This window comes from Palaemon carinicauda, chromosome 1 (assembly GCF_036898095.1).
Source record: "Palaemon carinicauda isolate YSFRI2023 chromosome 1, ASM3689809v2, whole genome shotgun sequence".
Classification (NCBI taxonomy): Eukaryota; Metazoa; Arthropoda; class Malacostraca; order Decapoda; family Palaemonidae; genus Palaemon; species Palaemon carinicauda.
Genome location: NC_090725.1, coordinates 80,471,111 through 80,494,847, shown reverse-complemented (window position 1 = coordinate 80,494,847; position 23,737 = coordinate 80,471,111). Strand labels below are relative to the sequence as shown.

The following is a 23,737-nucleotide window of genomic DNA, read 5'->3' as shown; positions in this document are numbered from 1 at the left end:
AGATTTTAGTGAGGGATAACTACCCCAACCGCTAGTTAGCGGGAGGGATGGGGGTTAGCCGGCTATCCCGCTCCCTCCCATACTTAGGTTGAGCACCAACTTAGCTTTTGGCTCGATAAAGTGTGTACGTTGCGTTACTGTTGACTTACTATTTGAATCTTATTTTCTCTCTCTCTCTCTCTCTCTCTCTCTCTCTCTCTCTCTCTCTCTCTCTCTCTCTCTCTCTCTCTCTCTCTCTCTCTCTCTCTCTCATATCATTTAATACATTTATAACCTTCATTAAAACTCTGATCTCTCTCTCTCTCTCTCTCTCTCTCTCTCTCTCTCTCTCTCTCTCTCTCTCTCTCACACACAAATGAAATGTTTGTTTCTTTACAATGTTGCAATTTTATACTCACTGACATAGCCGACAGTATTTTCATTTCTCGATCAACTAGCAGTCATTTAGGGCATGATAAATGTATTGAGGCAGCTTTGCAAGTATAAGCGATAGTAATGAAATGCTAGAGCAGATGGTTAAGTTTATTCATTTGCTATTAACCCTTTTACCCCCAGGCTCTTTGGAAATTTCCAACCCTTAACCCCCAGGGGGTTATTTTTTTCCCGGCACATTTTGCAGTATATATTTTTTTTTAAATTGCTCTAACAGGCTTAATTTTTGTCATAGAGAGGTCAGGTTGGTCTCATTCTCTTGGAAAATGCCTGAATTTTCTCAAAAAATTATCAAAAATATGAAAAAAAAAAAATTTATAGCATTTTTTTGCAAGGACGTACCAGTACGTCCATGGGGGTAAAGGAATGGCTTTTGTGAAACGTACCAGTATGTCCTTTGGGGGTAAAAGGGTTAAAAATCCATTACGATTCAAATTATCACCTCCAATTTTCTCGCACCATCTCTTGACACATTGAACGTTTTAGTGGTAACCCAATTGTTCGATGACTGAAAACCAGTCTACTAGTTTTTGGTTCCCTAATTGAGGTGGGTACGTTATCAAAATGTCTTATAACTGAAGTTATGGAAAGTATTTTGGATATGGAATGGACGATTATCCTTCATAAGTTTAGAATTATCATAAATTATCACACTGTCATTAGTGACATTAGCTATTGTTGATTAAACGTAAAACAATGGCTTTCCTGTTTGGGTACGTGTGTAAGAATTTATATGGATATGGTAAGTAAAATATTTGTAATAACATATTTACTAAAAGCTCAATATCATTAGTTATCACTTTGATCATTTGTTTATTGCATTCGTTTATTCACTACGATTGACGATGGAGCGTATAGTAAACAAACGGAAGGTTTTCGTTTTAGGCAACGTGTTTAGGAAAAACATTTAAATTGCATTCATGTAGTTTATTTCGAAGTCATAAGAAAAAGAAAGTAAAACAACTTTAGCAGAAATAAAATCATTATGTAATCAATACTTGGTAAGATAACTGTTGCTGCAAAAACTAAACACAGATGTGTGTAAATGTGTTCGTCTGTTCATTATTGTCAGAGATGAACGTAAACGAAACAATGTTTTCCGTTTAAGATGTGTGGTTTTTGGCGTGTATAGGAAATGCATAAAATACAATCTCCTTTATTTTGTTAATTTTGGATTTTCAATGATACAACGAAAGCTAGTCTATACAATGATGCTTTTGCTATTCACCAGTCATCTTATATAAGAGATGGACTTAACCCTTTTACCCCCAAAGGACGTACTGGTACGTTTCACAAAACCCATCCCTTTACCCCCATGGACGTACCGGTACGTCCTTGCAAAAAAATGCTATAAAATTTTTTTTTTCATATTTTTGATACTTTTTTTTAAAAAAATTAAGGCATTTTCGAAGAGAATGAGACCAACCTGACCTCTCTATGACAAAAATTAAGGCTGTTAGAGCAATTTAAAAAAAATATACTGCAAAATGTGCTAGGGAAAAAATAACCCCCTGGGAGTTAAGGGTTGGAAATTTCCAAAGAGCCGGGGGGTAAAAGGGTTAAACTCATTAAAATTTTTTCCTGATTTTAGGTAGTGTTATAAAGGGAAATATATGTTATTTACACCTATCCTGGTTATGATTTTAACCTCTTTCAAGTTATGAAAACTTTAAAACATTTTAAATGTTTTATTTATTTATATTAACAATTTATTATTAGAAAAACTAGAAAGTATTGAAGATGGTATAGAAAAACATTTGAATAGGTAACTTTGTTTGTCATGGCCTTAATGGAATTATTCTTATGTGTTTTAACCCTTCTACCCCCAAAGGACGTACTGGTACGTTTCACAAAACCCATCCCTTTACCCCCATGGACGTACCAGTACGTCCTTGCAAAAAAATGATATAAAAATTGTTTATTTCACATTTTTGATAATTTTTTGAGAAAATTCAGGCATTTTCTAAGAGAATGAGACCAACCTGACCTCTCTATGACAAAAATTAAGGCTGTTAGAGCAATTAAAAAAAATATACTGCAAAATGTGCTGGGAAAAAAATAACCCCCTGGGGGTTAAGGGTTGAAAATTTCCAAAGAGCCTGGGGGTAAAAGGGTTAAAATATGTGATTTTCCACGTATGCGCGGCTGTTGATCCACCAAATACTCACATAATTCGGAACCCTACTGCACTGTATCTGCTATTGCATTGAAATCACCCTTTTGCCAAATTTGTGAGATAATGATTAGATTAGAATAGGCAGTCAAGAAATTCTTGACATCACAGCAAACTTAACCCTTTTACCCCCAGGCTCTTTGGAAATTTCTAACCCTTAACCCCCAAGGGGTTATTTTTTCCCAGCACATTTTGCAGTATATTTTTTTTTAAATTGCTCTAAAAGCCTTAATTTTTGTCATAGAGAGGTCAGGTTGGTCTCATTCTCTTGGAAAATGCCTGAAATTTCTCAAAAAATTATAAAAAATAGGAAAAAATAAATTTTTATAGCATTTTTTTGCAAGGACGTACCGGTACGTCCATGGGGGTAAAGGGATGGCTTTTGTGAAACGTACCAGTACGTTCTTTTGGGGGTAAAAGGGTTAATAAGTAATGAATGTATCTAATGGGTACTTGAGTCTCCAAGTGATACATGGTCAAACTACCATTCTTTTGTGAGGATATTCGTAGCCCACAAATGTAGACATATATGATTGATGTAGTTAAATTGAAACTTTACATTTATATTTACCGTAGTTTCTTTTTCATTTTTGTTTTAATTTCACCTTTTTCATCATTTTGCAGAAGAATCTCAGAGTAAGAAGCAGGCATCTGAAAACCGTCTTATTCAGTATGAAAAAGAACATGAACAAAAGACCAAAGAGATAGAAATGTTGAATAAGAAATTGCAGATGCAGCAGCGGCAAATTGAAAACCTCCAGAAACAAGCAGCTGTGGTAAGATTATTTTTCATTTTTGTAATAGCACGAATTTGACACTTGAATATTATGCAGTTGTATAAGAGGGGGAAGTGCCTTGGTATATGTATGTATGTATAAGAGTGGAGTTGTTAAAGTACCTTTTTTTTTTTTTCAGACCTCCAAGCCATCAACAAGTGGAGTGTCTTCAGAAAAGAGTGGATTCGAACCTCCACCTACAGCTAATATTAAACCTATGAATGTTCCTGTTGCACCCTCTGCTTCTCCACGCTCACAGACAGCCACACAGGTGGTCCCCCCATCTCGACCTATCCCAACTGCTAGTATCAGACCTATGGCACCACCATCAGGTGGGTCTGCTCAACCTCAAGGCTCAACTGTTGTAGTTGTGTCGCCTTTGGAAACTCACAGTGATGGAATGGTTTCATCTACAGTGACTCTTCCGCAAGCAACAGTAACACCAACTCCAGCCATATCTACTCCAACATTATTGACTACTGCAACAACTACACCTGCATCTACGCTTACAGCAACAGTGTCTCCCACACCTGCCTCGGCCTCAATTACAACTCCTGTGGCTGCAGCTGCACCATTATCATCTAACACACCAGCTCAGTCTCTTACTGCTACTCAGTCCACTTCAGTGAGCCAGTCCTCTGTTTCACAGTCAGCAGCAGCTCTAGAATCATCAGCTTCACAATCATCTGCAGCCAGTCAGCCAGGATTGTCTATTAAGCCTACAGGTTTACAAACCACTGTGGTGCCATCATCATCAGTTGCTGTTCAATCAAGTGTAAGTAATAAGGCAACTGCTGCTCAGCAGTCTGCAACGGCCAGTACATCTGTAGTCACCCCATTAGTGCCAGCAGCTGCAGGGGTGTCAGGCTCATCTATGACTTCAACAAAGTCCCCAGGAGCTAGACAGCAAGAATCATTGGAAGGAACTGCTGATGCTCTTGTGTCCCAGGCCCTTGCTCTTGTTACAACCCCCAGTTCTCAAGAAGCTGCTGGTCCATCTGGTGTCAGCATTCGAAAAAGGAAGTTAACATCAACTACTGAGGCTTCTCCTGATATGAAGAGACCTCATGTTGATGATGAAGGTGCCATCTCATCTGAAGATGCAGGACCATCATCATCACATGCTAGCCGCGATAAAAGTGAAGTAGCCCGTCATGATGTTATCGTCGTAGATTCAGATGAAGAGGATGGGACTGAAGATTATCCTGATCAAGAAGATGATGATGATGATGAAGAAGAAGGCCAGGCTGATAACGAAAGTCGTGGCCCAGTTGCCAGAGTTACAGACTCAGATGAAGAAATGGATCATGACGATTCCAGTCGCGAAGCCAGCCAAGGATTTGAAGCTGGACAGGAAACACGTGAAGCAGAGGGAGACTTGGGAAATGCAGAAGCAGAGGCAGAAGCTACTTCTGAAGCCTCCAGCGGAACAAGGCGTGAGGTTGAATCCCGGGATGCCCAGAGTGAGAGACCACAGCCGTCTGCTGGGCCAAGTCAACCATCTTCCTCTAGTCAGGGAAGTGAGACTCCCTCGCAGACAGGTTCACGGGTTCTTGCAATACCCAGACCATTTGTACGTCAGGAAAGGATGAGTGGCGTTAGCCGGCAAACTTTACCACCTATCAATCAATTCCAGTATGAAGAAGGTGGTGATGACAGTATTGTTCCATCCACACCAACGCTGTTTCTATCTAGACGGGACGGCTTTTCAGAAGCTGTCAGTTCTCCACAGGTTCCCTCAAGTGGATTTGTATTTGGTTCAAATCCTGATATTGCTAATCCAACTCAGAGAAGTGAGTATTTTTCCATTACATGAGGTTGAGATATTCATAGTTAATTCCAGATAATCATTTCTAATGAGCAGATTTTTCTTATAAACATTTCTTGAATATTCTGTAGTAACTTCACATTTACATATATTCTTAGACATTTATAATTCAAAAGTAACTGGTATAATTTTCTTAACCATGTAAAATTCATACTTCCAGAGGCTCTTTTGAAATCTAAAGAAGTACAGCAATACATCTTATGGCCTCATGTGCAAGTCCACTTGCAGTTTTACATAGTAGTTTTGTATTTTTCTAGTTTCGACAGTTTTCTCCTGACATTTACCCATAAAATGAAAGGATGTCTCCCATTTTCTTTCTTTTCATAGACTACTGTAGACGCATGCCTCTATCAAATAATGAAACCCCCTAGGGGTTAATGGCAAGAAGCGAAATGCCGGGGCCGCTTATTATTTTAGTTTCTCTGTCGACATCAGTACAACTTGTTATATCCCTCTTCCAGAATATGATCATGTTTACATAGTTTCAAGTAGTTTCTTTTCTGGATTGGTTAATAATTACTGCACATGGATAGTACTGTGATTTAAACTACTGTTATAGGGAGTGCGATTGTGTATTCCTTACAAGAAAAGTATTTTTTAAGCTTGAATTGTAATCAAACTTGCTTTTAGTTCAAGGGGAAATCCAGAGAGACTAGGCTAGTTGTTTATAGTAGGGAAGATGACATATATGATATACATACATATACCAAGGCACTTCCCCCAATTTTGGGGGGTAGCCGACACCAACAATGAAACAAAACAAAAAGGGGACCTCTACTCTCTACGTTCCTTCAGCCTAATCAGGGACTCAACCGAGTTCAGCTGGTACTGCTAGGGTGCCACAGCCCAACCTACCACATTTCCACCACAGATGAAGCTTCATAATGCTGACTCCCCTACTGCTGCTACCTCCGCGGTCATCTAAGGCACCGGAGGAAGCAGCAGGGCCTACTGGAACTGCGTCACAATCGCTCGCCATTCATTCCTATTTCTAGCACGCTCTCTTGCCTCTCTCACATCTATCCTCCTATCACCCAGAGCTTTCTTCACACCATCCATCCACCCAAACCTTGGCCTTCCTCTTGTACTTCTCCCATCAACTCTTGCATTCATCACCTTCTTTAGCAGACAACCATTTTCCATTCTCTCAACATGGCCAAACCACCTCAACACATTCATATCCACTCTAGCCGCTAACTCATTTCTTACACCCGTTCTCTCCCTCACCACTTCGTTCCTAACCCTATCTACTCGCGATACACCAGCCATACTCCTTAGACACTTCATCTCAAACACATTCAATTTCTGTCTCTCCATCATTTTCATTCCCCACGACTCCGATCCATACATCACAGTTGGTACAATCACTTTCTCATATAGAACTCTCTTTACATTCATGCCCAACCCTCTATTTTTTACTACTCCCTTAACTGCCCCCAACACTTTGCAACCTTCATTCACTCTCTGACGTACATCTGCTTCCACTCCACCATTTGCTGCAACAATAGACCCCAAGTACTTAAACTGATCCACCTCCTCAAGTAACTCTCCATTCAACATGACATTCAACCTTGCACCACCTTCCCTTCTCGTACATCTCATAACCTTACTCTTACCCACATTAACTCTCAACTTCCTTCTCTCACACACCCTTCCAAATTCTGTCACTAGTCGGTCAAGCTTCTCTTCTGTGTCTGCTACCAGTACAGTATCATCCGCAAACAACAACTGATTTACCTCCCATTCATGGTCATTCTCGCCTACCAGTCGAGAATGACCATGAATGGGAGGTAAATGATATGCTAGCACTATTTTCTAAAACACATTTTATATGCTAAGGTTTATTAGTGATGGGTTTCTAAGATCATGCCTTATTTAGCTGCTTTTTTTTAAATCTCAGGTGGACAGTGAGTCTTTACTTGCAAGCGTAAATTCTGATCTTACCTGGCCAGTTCCTAACCCAATTCCTGTGTAGGGTAATAGTGTTGCATTTAGTAAGGCTTCTGAATGTTCACTGCTCATTACTGAGTTGAGATCATCTCATAGTAGCCTTGACTTCTTTTATTACTTTAAACCTTTCTGCTGCAAAATCCTTGCAGTTCCACATTCTTAGTTGCTATTTTAGACAACTAGGTTGCTAGGCAAAGACAGAGTTGGTAGACTAGATTCTTATATACAGTGGTACCTCTACATACGAATTTAATCCGTTCCACAACCGACTTCGGATGTAGAAAATGTTCGGATGTAGAAACAAATTTTCCCATAAGAATACATTGAAATAGGATTAATCCGTGGTTTTGAGCCCAAAAACCTATGATAACTCCTTAATAAATTACTACACATAATTACACATGACAATATGCACTCTAAATTAGATAATAGACATGTAAAAAAGAATAATTATCAAGAAATAATAAATAAGAAACGGGTTTTTAACGTCACTTTACCTGAGAAAGTCCAGCGCAGGTGTCGGTCTTGCTACGCAGAGAGGAGATGGACAGGCGGCGAGGAGGTAGAGAGGGTGACTACGATAAACGTACACTACCGTAACTTATTCTAACTTACACTAAGTGAACTTTAACCTAACTTAGCTTATTTAGTTTTTTTATTTTTATATTTTATATTTTTTTTTACATTTTCTTTTTTTCTTTTTGATGATTAATTTTAATCACTTTCACTCTCTACGCTTGAAATTGATTGAATTTTTTTCTCTTCACTCTTTGCCATTTTCTTTGAACCACTTCCTTCCTCTTCATCATGAGTTCGCTTCGTAGTTTTTTAAAGAAGCTATCGATAGAAAGTTGCTTGGTACGGCTTTTCAGAATGTTTCGAAAATGAGTTAGGCAAACATCATCGAACTGCGCAACTACACGACAAACCTGCAATTTTTTTGGATAGTATTTGTCGATGAAGTCGACCACGTCTTGATATTTTCCTAACATCTAGTGCCGAACCTAACACATGTTCTACCTCCTCGATCCCTTCCTCGTCATCACTCATGTGATCAGACATAGCATGGAGTTCCTTGAGCTCCTCTGTAGTAAGTTCGTCGTGATGCTCGGCGACGAGTTCCGTGATGTCATCTGCGTCGACCTGCAGACCCGTGGACTTGCCAAGGGAGACGATTTCCGCTACGTCTTCCGCTGCACCCACCACGGGATCAGGTTCGGGGTCAAAACCCTCTAAATCTTGGGGAGAAAGTGCATCAGGCCACAGCTTCTTCCAGGCAGAATTGAGGGTTCGTCGAGTTAATCCCACCCAAGCCTGATCTATGATCTTCAAGCAGTGCACGATGTTAAAGTGGCTTTTCCAAAATTCACGCAAAGTTAAGTTTGTGCTTTGCGTGACATTAAAGCACTGCTTGAATAGGTGCTTGGTGTAGAGCTTCTTGAAGTTCGAGATGACTTGCTGGTCCATGGGCTGGAGGATAGAGGTGGTATTCGGTGGAAGATACAGCACCTTTATGAACTTGAATTCTTCGAAGATATCATCTTCAAGTCCGGGGGGGTGAGTCGGTGCATTGTCAAGGCATAGCAGGCACTTTGAAGGCAATTTCTGCTCATGAAGATACTTCTTCATAGAAGGACCGAAAACTTGGTTAACCCATTGGACAAAGAACTGCCTAGTGACCCAGGCCTTCGAGTTGGATCGCCAGAAAACATGAAGCTGGTCCTTATCCACATTCTGTGCCTTAAAGGCCCTAGGGTTCTCAGAATGGTAAACCAGTAAGGACTTGACTTTAAAGTCCCCGCTAGCGTTGGCACATAGGGCAAGAGTCAACCGCCCCTTCATTGGCTTATGCCCAGGCAATTTCTTCTCTTCGGCAGTGATGTAGGTTCGACTGGGCATCTTCTTCCAAAACAGCCCGGTTTCATCACAATTAAACACCTGCTGCTCTACGTAGCCTTTTTCCTGCACGGTCCTTTCAAAGCTCTTCACAAAGTCAGCTGCAGCCTTTGTGTCCGCACTAGCAACCTCTCCGTGGCGAACAACTGAATGAATCCCGGACCGTTTCTTAAATTTTTCAAACCAGCCACGAGATGCCTTGAAATCGTCTGAGAAAGGTTCGGTTGAACTCTCCCCAGCATCACCCCCAGAGCTCGCCTCCTTCAAGTCAGTGAAGATGGCGTGCGCCTTCTCGCAGATGATAGTTTCGGTGATGGTGTCGCCAACAATCTCTGTCCTTGATCCAGATTAGCAGAAGTCGTTCCATCTCTTCTATGACAGGGCTACGACGTTTTGAAATGATGGTGATCCCCTTAGAAGGTTTCACTGCTTTAATGGCTTCTTTCTGTTTCAAGATTGTCGAGATCGTCGACATATTTCGGATATATTCTTTTGCAAGTTCACTCACGCGGACGCCACGCTCATGCTTTTCAATAATTTCTTGCTTTACTTCTAAAGAAAGCATTTCCTTCTTCCTTTTCTCACCACTACCACTACCACTACCACTTGCGAAACTAAGCCTTTTAGGACCCACGCTTAAGTAAAAAACCGTAAAAGGATGTACGTAAAAAATCACGATTAAAATAGTTAATAGCAGAACGCACAGTGCACAACCACACGAAGCCGACGAGAACAGAGGAATGACCCAAGCCACGCTAATTGAGGGTCCCTCCGAGGTTGAAGTGCTGCCTTCTATCGGCGGAAATAAAAAGTACATGCGGCTCTATGAGTACCATCTACGCGTACGGGTATTGTTTACTTCGGGTGTAGAGTAGGAACGTGTTCGAATTGTACTTCGCGTGTCGAAAAATTCGGATACAACCGGTACGACGAAAATTGCTTACTTCGTGTCGAAATAAAATTCGGGTGTAGTCGAAAAATTGCTCGAATTTTGCTTCGGATTTAGATATGTTCGTGTGTAGAGGTTCCACTGTACTGGGTTTCAGGTCCTATATGGGTTGCTGGCTGGCAATGTGGTCGTAACACTTTTTGAAGTTCCGTTAATTCATAATTTTCATGTTTTCAAAATATTTCAAATATCTAGAAATACAATATTGAGTCCAATTCATAATTTTAAATTTTTCAAAATATTTCAAATCTCTAGAAATACAATACTGAGTCCTATATTTCAAAGACCGTTCATTACTGTACAATTTCTATACCAGTTGAGTATGAATTTTTATTATTTTCCACAAAATTCTGTAATTACCTAAATCTTTCCTTTACTGGTATCCCACCTCCATCAGAGTATGGGAGTCGGCCAAATGAGCATCATGAGAGGTTGATACAAATAAACAGGATTTTAGTAATAAAGTTTTTTATTTCTGTACTCAACTGATGTTCCTATACATGCCCACCCTCCTCCTCACTGACTTGTGATGTGTAGAGGACAGGGAATACTTTGACTTTGAAACTGAAAAACCAAAATTCCAGGCACTTCACTTCACTTGCCATTAACCACTAGTGTCTTGTACTTTACCAGAGGCATGTGATGATTAAAAGGAAACCAATTAGGTTTTTATTTTTAGATTTTAAAGAGTAGATGTCGATAAACTTATCTGGGAAATAAGCCGTATGAACATCGGGTGAGTATAGAATTAATAAATTTTATTAAAATTCTGTTTTTCTGCAGGTGGTTTAGCTGTGATGGCTGAAGATGGTCTTATAAATGATACGAGAATTGACCTGGGGCAGTTAGATGAAGGCAATAGATCTCAACCTACCACTCCCTTACACCGATCACCCACAGGTATAAAGGAATTTCTTGTTAAAGATGCTGAATTAACTGTTTAACATTAAATATTATTATTCAGATTCATTGCCTTTATTTCAAATTCAGATGAAAGGGCAAATTACATTTTTTGCACTATAGATATCCCATTGTTTGCTAAATATCTTTAGGATAGTGCAGCCCTATTCTCAAAGATGCGTATAAATTGGTAAATTAACAATGTCAAACTGGTTGTTGACAATTTTATGTTGTACTGTAGTTTTCATAACTTCTGTTGAAACTTTAATTTGTTCCTCTTTCTGCTGTTATATTTTTATTAATATAGATAGTTTATGAAGAGATGAATAGGTTATTTGAAGTTCATTGGTATACCTGCCATAGAAGAACAATATCCTTGAAAACTTGTGTTTCATAAAGTGGAATATTCTATAGCAGAATATTAATAGCTATAGAAAGGCCTCTTGTGCTTGTTGGTCATTTCAATGTTCACTGTAGGGAGTGGTTTAATTTTTTGTCCTGCCAGTCTCCTTGGTGTAAGAGCTTTGCGCAAATCATGTGGTAGGCTACTCACAAGTCTGGTAATTGTTTGGACCCAGTATACACTGACTACCCGGGTGCTATAACGAGCAAAGTACCCAATGGTTCTCCAGTTGCGACATTAATCATGCCATGGTTTCATCAGTAATTAAAACTAAGCAGCCTGTCCCTATGTGTGGTGTTCCTCAGGACCGCGTATACACCGACTCTCCTGGTTTTATAACAAGTAAGGTTTTCTCTCCTATTGGGACATCTGATCATGCCTTGATTTCATTAATAGTGAAGACTGAGCAGCCTGTCCCTGATTTATCTTACTCATGTAAGATTTATATGAAATCTCAAGCAGACTGGAATGGGATTTTGCATGATCTTTTGGGCTTGAATTGGCCCCAATTGTATAGTAGTGTTGATCCTGTAGTCCCTTTGAATGAGAATCTAGTCAACATAGTTGATAGGCGTATCTCTTCTCGTGTACTAAGGTACCGAATGAAGGACAAACCATGGTTCAATGATAATTATAGGTGTGCTTATTTGGGGAAGCAGGAGGCTTATCGTCTTGGACCTGGAATAACTATACTCAACTTAGAGCTTTTTCTTAGAGAGTTTATGCTTCAACTGATAAAGAATACAATTTAACCATTAAAGAAACCCTTTCTGGTACAACCCAGGAGCATAAGTGGTGGACTACCCTTAAATCTGCACTCGTCGTTGTAAATGCAACAGTTCCTACTTTACTTAAACTAGATGGCACTGTCACTCATTGTCCAAAGGAAAAGGCAACCCTTTTGGCAGATATGTTTGACAGCAAGCAGAGTAATGAGAAAATTAAACTTCCTCATTCCTGTTTTCCTGAGACTAAACTAACTAATTTAGCTTTTTTATCTCATGAAATTGAAGCTCTCTTGATGGACCTTCATGCTTATGGAGGTGTAGACCCAAAAGGTATTTTTCCTTTGTTTTTTATAGATTTCATAGCTCCAAAGTTATGTTATTATGCACAAGTTAGCAAGAAGAGGAGCTTTTAGCACTTGTTGGAGAATTAGTAATGTTACTCCGCTATGTAAATGTGTTTGTGGTAGCTCAAGTTCAACAGATTACCGCCCAATTTCCATAACTCCCATATTATCTAAAGTTTTTGAACGTCTTCTGGCAAAACGTCTTAATAGGTTTGCTGAAGTAATCTTCTGTTCCCTAGTTTGCAATTTGGTTTTCGTAAACACTTTGGAGCATGTGATGCCCTTCTTATAATCTCCAATGCTGTACAGAAATCCCCTGATTGTGGTCAGGAAGTTCGTATGATTTGCCTTGATTTTAGGGCTGCCTTTGACTGTATTAATCATGAGGCCTTTGTTTTCAAAACTAAAACAGTTGGGAGTGGGTGGGTCGTTTCTTAGCATCATTATTGAAATTTTAAGTAATAGATCACAAAGAGATGTTGTTGATGGGCACCATAGTGAATATAGGAATATGATATCTGGTGTCCCTCAGGGTATTGTTCTTGGCCCATTACTTTTCATACTATATATACATGACGTCGTTTGATCTAGAAAACAAGCTTGTTGCATATGCAGATGATGTTACTCTCTTTGCATCAATTCTATCTCCTGAATGTAGATCTGGGTTTGGTGAATCCCTTAATAGTGATCTAGCTAAAATTAGTGCAGGGTGTAAATTATGGGGTATGAAGCTGAATCCTAACAAAACTCAAAAGTATGATTGTAAGCAGGTCAAGGACCGTGGCTCCTCAACATCTGGATCTCAGCATTGATAATGTTTCTTTAATTTTTTATGACTTTTAAAATTTAGGTGTGATTCTCTACAGGAAATTTACTTTTGAGAAATACATAAGGTCTGTCTTCTTCTTCTTGGCTTATTAAGAAAGTCTTTTTGTAGGTAGTAGGTTGGCCAGGGCACCAGCCACCCGTTGAGATACTACCACTAGAGAGTTATGGGGTCTTTTGACTGGCCAGACAGTACTACATTGGATCCTCCTCTCTGGTTACGGTTCATTTTCCCTTTGCCTACATACACACTGAATAGTCTGGCATATTCTTTACATATTCTCCTCTATCCTCATACACCTGACAACACAGATTACCAAACAATTCTTCATCACCCAAGGGGTTACTGCACTGTAATTGTTCAGTGCCACTTTCCTCTTGGTAAGGGTAGAAGAGACTCTTTAGCTATGGTAAGCAGCTCTTCTAGGAGAAGGACACTCCAAAATCAAACCACTGTTCTCTAGTCTTGGGTAGTGCCATAGCCTCTGTACCATGGCCTTTCACTGTCTTGGGTTAGAGTTCTCTTGCTTGAGGGTACACTCGAGCACACTCTCCTATCTTGTTTCTCTTCCTCTTGTTTTGTTAAAGTTTTTATAGTTTATATAGGAGATATTTATTGTTGTTACTCTTCTTAGAATATTTTATTTTCCTTTTTTCCTTTCCGCACTGAGCTATTTTCCCTGTTGGAGCCCCTGGGCTTATAGCATACTGCTTTTCCAACTAGGGTTGTAGCTTAGTAATTAATAATAATAATAATAATAATAAGGATTTTTGATGATCAATCTATTCTGAAGAAGTGTTTTAATTCTTTCATTTTACCTTGTTTTGAGTATTGTTTTCCTGTCTGGTCTTCAGCTGCTGATTCTGATCTTAATTTGTTGGACAGGAACTTTCTGTCTATTAAATTTCTTATTCCTGATCTAGATATTAATCTCTGCACCATCGTTCAATTAGTGATTTTTATAATTCTGACCATCCTTTACATTCAGATCTTCCCAGATACTTCCATCTTGTTCATAATATTAGGTATGCAGTTAATTTTAATAGCCATTCCTTCTCCGTCATTAGGCTCAATACTACACAGTACTCAATAAGTTTTATTTCATCTGTGACCAAATTGTGGAATGATCTTCCTAATCGGGTAGTTGAATTAGTAGAACTTCAAAAGTTCGAACTCGCAGCAAATATTTTTATGTTGAACAGACTTACATAAGTCCTTTTATAGTTTGTATATCAAATATCTCTTTTAAGGTTATTGATGTTTAAAAATATTTTATTTTAATTTTCTTTACTTCTTATATCATTCATTTCCTTATTTCCTTTCCTCACTGGGCTATTTTTCCCTGTTGGAACCCTTGGGCTTATAGCATCTCGCTTTTCCAACTAGGGTTGTAGCTTATCTAGTAAATATAATAATAGTGTTCTTGGCCCGCTACTTTTTATACTATATACTCATATGTGATTTGGGCTAGAAAACAAACTCGTTACATTTGTAGGGGATAAAACTCTCTCTGCGCTAATTCCTTCTCCTGAAATTAGACTTATGGTTGCTGAATCCCTTGATAGAGATCTCGCTAACCTTGGTACATACGTACATATACCAAAGGCACTTCCCCCAATTTTGGGGGGTAGCCGACATCAACAATGAAACAGAACAAAAAAGGGAACCTCTACTCTCTACGTTCCTCCAGCCTAACTAGGGACTCAGCCGAGTTCAGCTGGTACTGCTAGGGTGCCACAGCCCAACCTCCCAGCTAACCTTGGTACATGATGGAAATTATGGGACATCAAGTTGAACCCTAATTCAAGTAGGTCAAGGACAATGTCTCCTCAACAGCCAGAGCTTTGCAGTGACAATGTCCCTTTAACTATACAACTCTTTTAAAAGTCTAGAAGTGATTCAGTATTGCAAATTTTCTCTAGAGAAGCACATTCAATCTGTTTTCTCTAAAATTGCACAGAAAAATTACTTTATAGTACATTTAACTCCCCACCCCCAACACGAGGGTTATGTTCCTGGAGAGGTGGTGTTAACAGAAATTGTGTTAATGGAACATAACAGCCGAGAGTGTCACATATATATATATATATATATATATAATGTGTGTGTGTGTATTTACGTTCCTGGACATAGGGAAAGTCTGTCTATTTTGGGATTTTGCTACTTTGAAACTTGAACAAACACATTTTTTATATATTTGAAGGTCACAGAATCGATAAAAACATGCATTCTTACCCTACTTGTAATTATTTTATATTAGAATAAGTTATTACCCATGACATTCACGCTATGGCGCATAAGCTCACACTTGTCGCAACTACCAGGTGTTGCTTGGCCCCCCCCCTGCTCTCTCTCTCTCTCTCTCTCTCTCTCTCTCTCTCTCTCTCTCTCTCTCTCTCTCATATATAAATAAAGACGCCATAATATTTGTAAAATTTTAGGAACTGAAGGAGGTGTGAGTACTAGCGAGGGAAGAGGCTCGGCGAGAGACCCTCCTTCTGTCGTTATCACTGGAGCTGAGCAGTCAAATGATGAAGCTTCTCAAGGATCCCAGGACCATTTTACCGAAGCTGATTCTGTGGCTGTTGCTGTAGATGATGATGAAGATGAAGAAGAAGAGGAAGATGTAGAAGAGGAGGAAGAGGAAGGAGAAGAGGAGGAGGAGGAAGATGAACAAGGGGATGACGATGGTAAGAGGTTATTTTTCAGTACTTTGGCATAACTACTTGGCCACAGCAATTCAGTTGCTAGGTGGAGTCCATTTTCTATGATATGTCTTCTAATTAGGTGTCTGTTTTTGTATTACATCGGCTGATTGTTGTTATGATCATAGATTAATCTAGCTAGACCACTGAGCTGCCACCTTTTACTGTGTTAGTGCCTACCCAAAGGATTTCTTAGATAAGAGATGAAGATTAGAACACATTGGTCAGCTGTAAGGTTGGTAAGCAGAAAACATTACAGCTGGGGCTGAAGGGACAGTATAAAGAGTTTCCAGAACCATGTACTTTTTTCTTCAATTCAAATTATTATTAGCCCTTTTACCCCCAAAGGACGTACTGGTACGTTTCACAAAAGCCATCCCTTTACCCCCATGGACGTACCGGTACGTCCTTGCAAAAAAATGCTATAAAAATTTGTTTTTTCATATTTTTGATAATTTTTTTAGAAAATTCAGGCATTTTCCAAGAGAATGGGACCAACCTGACCTCTCTATGACAAAAATTAAGGCTGTTAGAGCAATTTAGAAAAAAATATACTGCAAAATGTGCTGGGAAAAAGATATCCCCCTGGGGGTTAAGGGTTGGAAATTTCCAAATAGCCTGGGGGTAAAAGGGTTAATATTCTCAATAGTATCTGTTGGAGAGAGCTAAGCTATATCTGTGGGATTACTCTATGGAGTTTACTGTGCAGCCATCAAGTTCACTTAGAATGAATGATAGCATTCATAACAGTATGTATTTTTATTTTTAGAAACTCTTCAACCATCAGGTATTGTCTGTTTTCTTTACTTGGCTATTTTTGCATGTTTTTGAAAGGTGACATGGAGGAACACGGTGAAGAACACAGTCAAGGGGAATTGGAGGAACGTGGTAGTAGCGATGATAGTAGTCAGCCCTCTCAAGAAATGTCCAACATTCCTGGTTCACGGCAACGTAGAATTACACCTATTACCTGGAACGATCATCCCCAAAGAGGATTAGCTGCTCGTAGAGGTAAGAAATTTACTTATCAATAAGATTTCAAGGGCCTGAATATCCTCTTGTATTGTGACGCAGTTCCAGTTGGCCCTGCTGCTTCCTCCGGTGCCTTAGATGACCGCGGAGGTAGCACAGTAGGGGAGTCAGCCTTATGAAGCTTCATCTGTGGTGGAAATGTGGGAGGTTGGGCTGTGGCACCCTAGCAGTACCAGCTGAACTCGGTTGAGTCCCTGGTTAGGCTGAAGGAACATAGAGAGTAGAGGTCCCCTTTTTGTTTTGTTTCATTGTTGGTGTTGGGGGAAGTGCCTTGGTATATGGATGGATTGTTATGTATAGTTTCTTGCTAAAGTGATGGGTTTTTATCCTCATCTGTGTCATAATGTAACACTTGTTGAAGGTCAGACTCCATTGTAGAATACAATTTTTACTCTGTGTTGGCCATGCTCGTATTTGATGAAAAACTCTTTTATCTCAATCCCAGAATGCACACGAATACAAAGGCCATTTTCAATAAAAGATTGATTTTATGCTTGTCCCGTTTTCAGCTCGCCTTATCAAATATTGACACCAATCATAAGAAATTTTGTCAAAATCTTTTCATTTGACCCAATCATAATAATGTATGAAAAAAGATAAAAAGTTGTGATCAATAGCAACTACTTTTGGGCCAGCCCTATTAGTTGAGAATATCTACCATCTTATTTTGGTTAAACTTGTTTTTGAAGAACATTTTTTTTTTTTCTATTAGCATACAATGTAGAATATTTAAAATTCTGAAATCAATTCCAAGTAACTGTTATTACTTTACTTGATTATATTTTCTGAGCCACATGCAGTCTCCTATGGAAATCACAATACTGTTTAATATAGTGGTACAGGGGAACATTAACAAGAAAACTTGTCAAGTAAAAAGCAATAGGGAAGTCATCTGCTGGGAAATATTTAAAATAATCTTTAAGAATATATTTGCTAAGTTTAACATTAGTGAGATTAATTTTGGCTCAATCGCATGGTCACACTATTGATGCACAACAGCTGGTTTAAAACCTGAAGCTCCTTATTGGACGAGGTCCAGGGACTCCTTGTTTCTTGGGTGCTTACACACTCAAATAACGAGTCCCCGGGCAAAGCCAAAAAGCCAGTACTGGCTGGGACGTCCACCCTTCCTAATGGGTGAATCACTCTTATTAAATAGCGTGGTTTATATGTCAGTTATGGAACAAATGTCAAATTCGTAGATAATTTGTATTTTTCCTAACTATACAAACCTTAGCTATTTAATCAGACTTGCCCGCCAGCCCTATCCCCCTTGAAGTCCTACCTCCAAGCAAAGTGAGCTAAAGCACAGGTGTGAGAGAGAGAGAGAGAGGGGGGGGGGGGTTAGTAAGCTACCCTCCCCTACCCCCGCTAACTAGCGGTGTGGGTAGTAAACCCTCGTTAAATTTTAATGGCTCGTCATTTCAGCTACGCCGAAAGTAATACCCCTATTAAATAGCTAAGGTTTGTATAGTTAGGAAAAATACAAATTATCTACGAATTTGTCATTTTTTTTACCTTTTTCATTGTAAGGGATCCCAGTTGCACAAACTTACATCAGTCAGGGTAGAGAAGATATCATTTTGCATGCCTTCACTTTTCAATGTTAATTTCATTTTGTGTTAATTTCTGTCATTATGGAAATTTTGTTGTTTATTATGCAATTGTTCACCTAATTCTATTGTGTGTATTCAAGGACTGGCGCTCTACTTGGCCCTTTCAATATTGCCTTGAATATTTTGGGGGTTCCTATTTTTCATTGATAGTGGTTGTTTTAGTTTTCAAAGTTCATCAGTGGAGGAAATTATTACTTACTAGAACTTGCCTTTTACCTTCAAATTATGAGCTATTAATTCATAAGCGCAAGCTTTACGACCTTAGAATGAATAAGTCATCATCACTGTTATCTCCTACTCCTATTGGCGTAAAGGGCCTCGGATGGATTTCGCCAGTCGTCTCTATTATGAGCTTTTAAATCAATACTTTTCCATTCATCATCTACTTCACGCTTCATAGTAGTCAGCCACGTAGGTCTGGATCTTCCAAATCTTCTAGTGTGTTGTGGAGCCCAGTTGAAAGTTTGGTGAACTAAACTCTCTTTGGGAGTGCAAAGAATGATTATGTATTGGGAATAAATTACTTTCATCTTCTCCCCCCCCTCCTGAGTCACCCAACACATCGTATCCTCCAGTATGTAAGCCCACGAGCTGGCCCAGTGTACTGTATCTTAACTCGTAATCTTTTATCTGTTTAAGTTATTGGGGCTAGATGTTAAACAGCCATTTCTTTCTTTCATTATATTTTAGTGCAGCATCCATTTTAGTGATTTTGATTGACACAAAGAATGATCCATCCTGTCTCGTCAGGAAAGTACATCTATCAAAACTACTTATGTAAACCTAGTTAGATTATGTAGTACTGGCAATTTTTTCGGTATAGTGTTGAGATATATCTTATTGGCCGCATGTTGTGAGCTTCTGCAGAGGTAGATGAATCTGCTGTGAATAATGGGGCTAGCAAGTTAAGCTGCAGGAGTCGTAGGAGCCTATGGGAAGCATTCCTGTCTTGCAATCTGTCAGACGGGAGTTTGAGCCCTGCTCAACTCTGATAGTTTCTAGTAAAGTTTGCAGCCTCACTATCCTTGTTAACTAGGGATTGGGATTTGGGGAGCCTATAGATCTATCAGCTGAGTCATCAGCAGCCATTGCCTGGCTCTCCCTGGTCCTAATTCAGGTGATGAAGGTTTGAACACTGATTATATGCATGTATGGTTGGTCTCTAGGATATTGTCCTGTCACTCATGAGCAACCTTTTAACCTTTGAAGGTGTTGGAGATGCTGGGGTAGGTGCATCAAAGTGTACAGGGTCCACCAACAGACCCTGTACCTTCTTGAAGAAGCTATCCAATTTAGTCTGAAAATTTACACTCCTTCCAAGATGATGTAACACACCAGCAAATCCATGAGCCCTCGGTAGATTTTGGGTTACTTCTCAGTGTTGAGGTTCTCATAATGAAACTTTGCTAACCCTCTCAAATATCAGCACAAAACCTTCTGTCATGTTCCTGGTTATAACTCTCAGTGGCTTAGTCTGGTCATGTAGCTATAAAGAAAATTTATTCTGCCTTCTGCAATTTTCAGTTTCTATCTTTATATTCCGTTGTTGGTTATGCTACGAGACGTCTATATTGGTAGGTTGGCATATAGCATTGGTCATCGTAAAAAGGTTTGCAAATCATGAGACTGACAGAGATTTTGTCACGGCCAGGATCACCAGAGGATTAATTGGTAACACAGGTTTGCCCCACGGAGATTTGATTAATGGTCCAAATAACTCAAACTAAGTGGATAATGCGGAGCAACACCTATTATTAACCCTTTTGCCCCCAAAGGACGTACTGGTACGTTTCACAAAACCCATCCCTTTACCCCCATGGACGTACCAGTACGTCCTTGCAAAAAAATGCTATTTAAATTTTTTTTGCATATTTTTGATAATTTTTTGAGAAAATTCAGGCATTCTCCAAGAGAATGAGACCAACCTGACCTCTCTATGACAAAAATTAAGGCTGTTAGAGCAATTTAAAAAAAAAATATACAGCAAAATGTGCTTGGAAAAAAAAATACCCTGGGGGTAAAAGGGTTAAACAAATATCATATGAATGTATGAACTTGAACCAACGTGTAATTGCAGACTTTAGGAAAATATCCTTTGAAGACATATTGTAAGACTTTATCATATTTGTTTTACACAGCTATTAAATAAGTAAACTAGCTGATAAGTAATGGTAAATTTTCAAGGTTATTATCAGCATCTGGATATTTTTGTTTACTATTTACAGGCATTGGACGTAGCCCCCTTGCTGGCCGTGGTGCAAGAGGGGTATTAAACAGGGAGAGAGCTGCTGGAGCAAGTGCACCGGGTGGTCGAGCAAGACGGTCACGTCCTGGTAGTTTCCACCGCGGTGCGCATAATTAAACGTTAAGATCCTACATGTATTTTTTAAGGTTTTTTACATACTTAAGTTCTGAGAAAAATTCATATTTTTGTTAAATTGATTTTCATTTTGTCACATTTATGAGATTTGAATATACCTTAAGGTGTGATTTTATTTTATACTGTATTTTGGTCATATTTTTATGGAAACTAGGTTAAGCTAATCTTGAAATATAAGATTTTGTATATATTAATCCATAAGCAGAAAAATTCTATCCTAATAAACCATAAAAATTAGTGTCAATAAAACATTTTGGGCTGCATTCAAAGCATTTATGCTTTTAACATTATGCTAAAACTTACTGATGATGAAGTAAAATGAAGGCTGTTTATGTTCTTTAAATAAAAGATCTTGAAGGTATTATCTTTCCTTTGCCATTATTATAATGCAGAATTGTATTCTTACAGACGAAATGTCATTATTTCAATTAGCACTTGTATTAATTCATATTTATTCCAATAACCATTACCTGAAATATATAATCTTATCACCATTGAAGCAAGAGTTTCTCATCCTTTGAAGATAAAATCTTTAAATGACAACCATTTGCCACAATGGATCTACAGTATAAGCAGCATCAGTCACTGATCACTATAGTCCATTTCTTTTAGCGATGCAGATTTGCACCGACTCGCAGCGGTGCCCTTTTAGCTCGGAAAAGTTTCCTGATCGCTGATTGGTTAAAATTATCTCGTCCAACCAATCAGCGATCAGGAAACTTTTCCGAGCTAAAAGGGCACCGCTGTGAGTTGGTGCAAATCTACATCGCTAAAAGAAATTGACTATAGGCTCCTCTCACACCCAAGCCACTGTGTTTACACTGCTACCTCAAAATGTCTTTTGAGTTATTAGGCCTTGTGTTGAATGGGTCAAGAGGCTGGAGACACCTCTTGGATACAAGAGGCTGGAGACACCTCTTGGATATCACAAAACTTGAGGTTCTTATTGGAAACTACTTTCGTGGTATTGACAGCTGTTTAAAAAAATGATTGGGTGTTCTCCATTGATCTAACAGATGCTTGTTTGTTCTAAAACGTACAGTCAAGCCTCGTTCTTCGCAACAGGTTATAGTCACAGGCTCGATAAGCAAATTTTCGTCAGTAAATGCTATACTAGGGTGGGCTAACTCTTAACCTAAAAACTCACCATTACCACAAGTGGGTGCCTGAGCTGATGAATAACACAGTAAATACTGCCTAATATTGTTTTAATTTGGTTTCTACAAAAGTTTATAATCATATGTACAATATACAGTACATTTGCACACGTACACTATGTACTGGACACAGTAACGTTACCGTACAGTATTGTGCTAAGGTAAAGTTTACAGATTGGTCATCATCCCCTTACTGTTCTGTTTGACAAAAGTTGTTCCTCTTTAGGGATAGTGTACAGTAATATTACTACTATGCAGCTTAACTGAACCTACTGTAAGTGTTTGGTGTGTTTGTTCAAGACTTGGCCTACGCCACTACTCTAGAAGCATGACACAACTTCTTACGTGTTGTCTTTTGCGCAGTATGTTATGTATACTTTCTTGAACAAAAATAGCTTATTTTATAAACTAAAAACTTAAATAACTTGACGATAATTGTATCTTTTAAATGTATAAACAAAAACTGTACATCCAATTACTCTCTCTCTCTCTCTCTCTCTCTCTCTCTCTCTCTCTCTCTCTCTCTCTCTCTCTCTCTCTCTCTCTCTTTTGGAATATATTCATATCGGAAGCATTATTGCATTTTAGAAAATTACGATTATTTAAATAGTTAATTGTGCTTAAATAAAATATTTATGTGCTTTTGTTTTTAAATTTGGGTGTATTTTATCAATCTAATTGTTTTGGGTGCCATGATCAGATCAGCTGATCTGATCACAGCACCCAAAATACTTTTTATATTATAATGATAAACTGATTGCATTTCACAATCTTTCGACTTATTAGTGTATCAAAACAATTTTTGCTTTATTGTTATATTATATAGGAGAAGATTGGTCTTTCTTTCCCAAATTGTGTAGTCTATATCACTAAAGTAAAAAGGTTGGTGAGGGTACTAATCCTACACTGGTGGCAGTGGGAGGAGAGAATAGAGAACTTTGGAGGAATAATCCCAGTCTATGATTGGCGAAGCGTGTAATCCGACTTCTCACTAATACGACCCACAGGATCAAAAAATGTTATAGATACTTTCAAAATTTACTCAGAATTTTTTCTTCAAATAGTATAAATTTACTTAACCCTTTTATCCCTAAAGGACGTACTGGTACGTTTCACAAAACCCATCTCTTTACCCCCATGGACGTACCGGTACGTCCTTGCAAAAAAATGCTATATAAATTTTTGAAAAAAATTCAGGCATTTTCCAAGAGAATGAGACCAACCTGACCTCTCTATGACAAAATTAAGGCTGTTAGAGCAATTTAAAAAAAATATACTGCCAAATGTGCTGGGAAAAAAATAACCCCTTGGGGGTTAAGGGTTGGAAATTTCCGAAGAGCCTGGGGGTAAAAGTGCTAAAAAAGACATGTATGAATCACTTTATGTCCTTCAGTTTGTTACTAATTTCACTAAATGTAATCATTTGCTCTCATCTCTATTGATGATTTTGTCCATGCAAACAAGCAGAGAATGTATCCATTTTAATGCTGTTAATATTCTTAAAATATGTTGTTTTAATTTTTCATTACTAAATTTATAGTTTTTTTTTTTTATTCCTTTCCTCACTGGGCTACTTTTTTGGGCTCAAGCCATGTCGTCCTGATTGAAGTTTCTCAAAGGCAGCTTTCTACTTTGGATATTT

At 38.7% G+C, this 23,737-nt stretch overlaps 1 protein-coding gene across 4 annotated transcripts in view; it reads left to right on the top strand.

Moving 5' to 3' along the window:
* LOC137649263 (nucleoprotein TPR-like) overlaps positions 1-21,322 on the top strand; it is a 133,866-nt gene extending 112,544 nt beyond the window's left edge. For 2 of the 4 annotated variants that reach the window (XM_068382266.1, XM_068382251.1), the window contains 6 exons: positions 3,230-3,381; positions 3,521-5,174; positions 10,788-10,904; positions 15,647-15,895; positions 16,745-16,921; positions 20,784-21,321. In XM_068382266.1, the coding sequence (XP_068238367.1) occupies positions 3,230-3,381; positions 3,521-5,174; positions 10,788-10,904; positions 15,647-15,895; positions 16,745-16,921; positions 20,784-20,920 (2,486 nt within the window). In that variant the 3' untranslated portion in view covers positions 20,921-21,321. Of the gene's footprint in view, positions 1-3,229; positions 3,382-3,520; positions 5,175-10,787; positions 10,905-15,646; positions 15,896-16,744; positions 16,922-20,783 lie in introns of all 4 variants that reach the window. The other 2 variants (XM_068382259.1, XM_068382254.1) reach the window with 2 other exon arrangements.
* The last annotated feature ends 2,415 nt before the right edge of the window (positions 21,323-23,737 follow it).